At 53.6% G+C, this 4185-nt stretch overlaps 1 protein-coding gene across 1 annotated transcript; it reads left to right on the forward strand.

The window, feature by feature from the left end:
* The first annotated feature begins 279 nt into the window (after positions 1–279).
* On the forward strand, positions 280–1684 carry LOC144173235 (dnaJ homolog subfamily B member 6-B-like). The gene has a single exon (XM_077701731.1). The coding sequence runs from the start codon at positions 443–445 to the stop codon at positions 1418–1420; it is 978 nt and encodes a 325-aa protein (XP_077557857.1). The 5' UTR covers positions 280–442; the 3' UTR covers positions 1421–1684.
* The last annotated feature ends 2501 nt before the right edge of the window (positions 1685–4185 follow it).

Raw genomic sequence — 4185 nt, forward strand, 5'->3', positions numbered from 1 at the left:
AAGCCGCGCGCACTCTATACTCAGAGCTCAGGACGCATGGACGCCCAGTGGTCGAGAAGCCAAAAGCTATTGCCCCAATCCGACGCCACACCACGACCCTAGTACATTGAGCCGGAGCAGTGGAGGTAGCCCGTGGCTTTTTGAAACGAAAAAAAAACAAATGTCATCCAATTTTCTTTTTTTGATTGTTTATGTCGGCTTTAAAAGGCGTTTTTTTTTTTATCGACCTCCTCTCTTTCTCTTCCTTTTAACACGTACCGCTTTCAGCGAGCTGTGACCGATGGCCCCAGGTAGCCCACCGACTAGGCGCCATTTGTGAAGAGGAGCGCGTGTTTATGGCGCCTGGCCAAGGAGCGCCACTCGCGAAGAGGAGGAGGCAGAAGAAGGGCGGCGGCTGTTGGCGGCGCGCACTGCGCGTTCCAGCACGACTAGCTGTGCAACCATGAGCGACGACTACTACCGCATCCTCGAGGTAGGCCGCAACGCCACGAAGGATGAGATCCGGCAGGCCTACCGGAGGCTCGCCCTCAAGCTGCACCCGGACAAGAACCCCCAGGGCAGGGACGCGGCCGAGGCGCGCTTCAAGCTCGTCTCCGAGGCGTACGACGTGCTATCGAACGAGGACAAGCGCCTCCAGTACGACCAGCATGGCAGCAGCGCCTTCAGCGCCCCGCAGCCGGAGGCCGAGGAGGACCAGGGGTGCCCCATCAAGGGCGGCGCGTACGCGTTCACCTTCCGCGACCCCGAGGAGCTCTTCCGCGACTTCTTCCGCAAGGCGGGCAGCCCGCTCTTGGAGGAGCTGTTCGGCGAAGGCGGAGCACAGCCGAAGCGCGGCGCCACCATCCTGACTGGCGGCCGGCCCTTCAGCCAACAGAGCTTCGACGGCAGCGAACGCTCCGGCTTCCTGTACCACGCCGACGACGTGCTGTTCGCCGCGCACGTTCCGGGCGGCATGGGCGTCATGCCGGGGCTCATGGGGACGCCCACGCAGCAGATGTCGTCCACCTGGTACGAAGGCAGCAAGCGCGTCGAGACGCACACCATCCTCGACGAGGCCGGCAAGAGGGTGCTGCGCTACGAGGACGGCGTGCCCGTGTCGTTCGAGGTCAAGGGCAAGGTCTACCCGGTCACTCGCGGAGGAGCCTCCGGCTCGGCCGCCTCCAGCTCTCACTCCATGGCCGTGATGGAGCGCCTGGACAGCGACGCCAGCAGCCCGTTCACCAGGCGAGCGACGGTGCAGAGCCACGCAGGCCCCGCCCCCGATGGTCGGCACAAGGAACCCAGATCGGCGGTAGGGGCACGCAGGGCACCGAAGAAGGGCCGCTCCACCAAGCCGAGGGAACCTGCTGGCAAACCCGCCCTCACGTTCGTCCCTGAAGAGTCCCTTGCCTCGTCTCCCAGGCCGCCACACAAGAAGTAGCCACGCCATCGATTAATTTGTGGCGATCCATCTCTGCCCAAAAAAGAACACCATACTGGCGGGTGCTGGCGTATTTTGCGCAAATTCTAATTTGTCTGTTGATGATGCTATGCCGAGGCTCATCGGCACGAGCCTGCTGTACGCGTTGCTTTGAATCTGCCCCCAAAACCGACGCTGCCCGATATTTCGGGATCGCAACAAAATATAAGTGATAGAGAGGTGGCGGCAGTCGTTTTATGTTTTAAATCAAGTGTAAATGCCATTGAAACGCGTGAAACTAGTTTTCCATGAGGGATACGTGAGTCACGGCGGTTGCGTGAAAAAGTTTGATTGCATCAGAACTAAAGTTCACTCATATAGTTGCTGGCCATATATGCAAGAAGAAATTAATAAATACGGCACCAAAAAAGCTAGAAAATCGCACCTCACTGGCGGTCACCACAACGTAGAGAAGTGAGCGATTACAAAAACCAAAAAGCATTGTGGAAAAAAAATATATATTTTTCGTGTTTTCAACCAGGGTAACATTGAAAAAAACAAGCAGAGATTCTCCGGGGAAATTCGTTGTGATGAGACCAATCTGCAGCGAGTGAAACGACTTCTGAAATCAATAATTTGACGTAAAATCGTCTACGGATTTTGAGAGCGCATGCAGGCTTTGCCAGGACTTTTGTTGTACAGCATGAAACAATTATACTTTTGTCAATGCAGACGGAAAAATTCACTGGGCACTTAAGCCTCTTAAAGGAGCCATGAAGAGAAAATGCAAGTTGGTTTTATTCGAAAGATTTCGTGTTTTATAGTGCCCCCAGCGCTTGTCCGGATACAAACGGTGCTTTATTCACTGAGAAATTAAACAATTTAGGGTACAATTTTGATTTTCCCGCTCAATCGTGCGTTTTCGTGGTCCCAAGTGACATCACTGGAACCGACCGCTCTGCAGCCTAGAGTACCTTCATTCTCGCATCCCCCGTACAGGGTAGAGACACGTATACGCTGGCGCCGCCATTTTCGGTTGCTCGCTCGCCGCCGAAGCAAGTCATTGTGTCAAAACCGCGCTAAAATTATCGCCGCAACGCGGTTTACTGAAGAAGCTTGAATCATATTTTCTGTGTCGCGTTGCTAGGTCTCGTGGGAAACGAAAAGAATAACGCGTTGAGCCCGTTGGCCCAATTGCGGCGGCACGGGACCGTTCAAAGGTTGTCTCCACCCTGTACATCGGTGTTGGTTTGTTCCCACGTTTCTTTACGTTCCGTAACCTAGATGGCGCCACCATACCGTGGCAAGCGTTTGGTTTGTTTTTGCCCGCATTTAAACCTGGCTTGTTTTTGTTCTGGGAGAATATATTCGTTCCCTGAAACAGTGCTCGCTCGACAAATGGGGTCACGTAAGACACCGCTGCTTGCGTCAATCGTCCAGTGTCGTCTGAGACAACCCCAAGCCCCGTAGTGCTGTGCAGCAAAACACCAAGCATGCTGTGCGCAGTACGAACAGCAGAACGCATCAGTACTTTTATGTTTACATGTGCTTTCGTAACTTCCACTGTTTGTTCCATCATTCTTATTGCTCTGTAAAGAATGTGCCCTAAATTTAAGCGCAAATCGCTCGTTCGTCTCGTTTGTAAGTTCTACCTAATTTGCGTCTGCTTCTGCCAGCCTCCGCCAATCGCAGAGCTTAGCTCATGTGACGACATAGGTTCTGTTGCGGGAAATGAGCTGGTGGGTCGCATGACCATTCCCGTTTTTCCTAATTATGTAGCTTATTTGAGCGAAGTTTACGTTAAAAGTGGTGTCAGTATGATTCTAACGAGGCAATCTTTTGAATGAACCAAACTTGTGTTTTCTCTTCATGGCTCCTTTAAAGGGGTACTGAAACAAAATTTTGAAGGCGAGATAACTTCGGAGATAGATTGGTGTGAACACACATACATCATCTGCAAAATGTCAGCGGCGAATACAGCCTAGACCATATTTAAAATCAATTTTAAAGTGCGAAACGCAACCAAGCAGCCAGCAGAGGACCACGCGCAATCGACATCCCGTGGATATTTTGTAAATAAACAACATCCAAACACGTCACGAGTTTGTGTTTGCCGCTTCCGCACTGCCGGCGTCTTTCGCCGGCTCGCCGCTCCAATCGGAGGGCGTTGCTTCTGCTCTCGAGAACGAACGACCCGATCGTTGGCGGCGGAGGCGCCGTGTTTTCGTCGGCTCATCGGGCAGCTGGCCGCGACCAAAGTTCTACAGCGATTCCAGGCACTCTGTTTTTATTACTTATTATTTACATTGGACGCGAAAACGCGCCGGAGACACGAAAAGCACACTGAGCGAGCCGCACGGTCGCTGTGCAGGTGGAGGCCACGGCCGCGAAGTGGCGCAGGCCGGAGCAGGTAGCTCGAGTGAGAGCTAGCTTGTTACCGCTGCACGAAATTGTACCCAAGTCCCAACCATGGCAGCTTATATGAGAAAGGAGTTAACGATGCGATGGCGGGTTGCATTCAAAATTGTCATCGGCACAGCTTACGAGAGCGGCAATCGAATATCCGCCGCAGTGCTAAGCCGAACACATCTGTAGGCGGACCTGTAGGCAGACCGGCCGGCTGCTCCCAGCACGCGCGCGTCTCGTCACCCACTGTCTCGAGCGTCGCGCGTCGTTCTTTAGCTGCGGTAGCATTTGCGCTCGCAGCGCCTGCGTCACGTCCATGGTAGCTTTTTAATTAAGCGTCTCACGAGATTATTACGTGGGGGCATTCGCAGAAACTGCCG

The sequence above is a fragment of the Haemaphysalis longicornis genome, unplaced genomic scaffold (assembly GCF_048455015.1).
Source record: "Haemaphysalis longicornis isolate Haplotype H1 unplaced genomic scaffold, Haemaphysalis longicornis Haplotype H1 scaffold_3, whole genome shotgun sequence".
Lineage (NCBI taxonomy): Eukaryota > Metazoa > Arthropoda > Arachnida > Ixodida > Ixodidae > Haemaphysalis > Haemaphysalis longicornis.

Coding starts and splice junctions, on each gene's coding strand:
- LOC144173235 (XM_077701731.1), top strand. CDS start 443: ATGAGCGACGACTACTACCGCATCCTCGAGGTAGGCCGCAACGCCACG.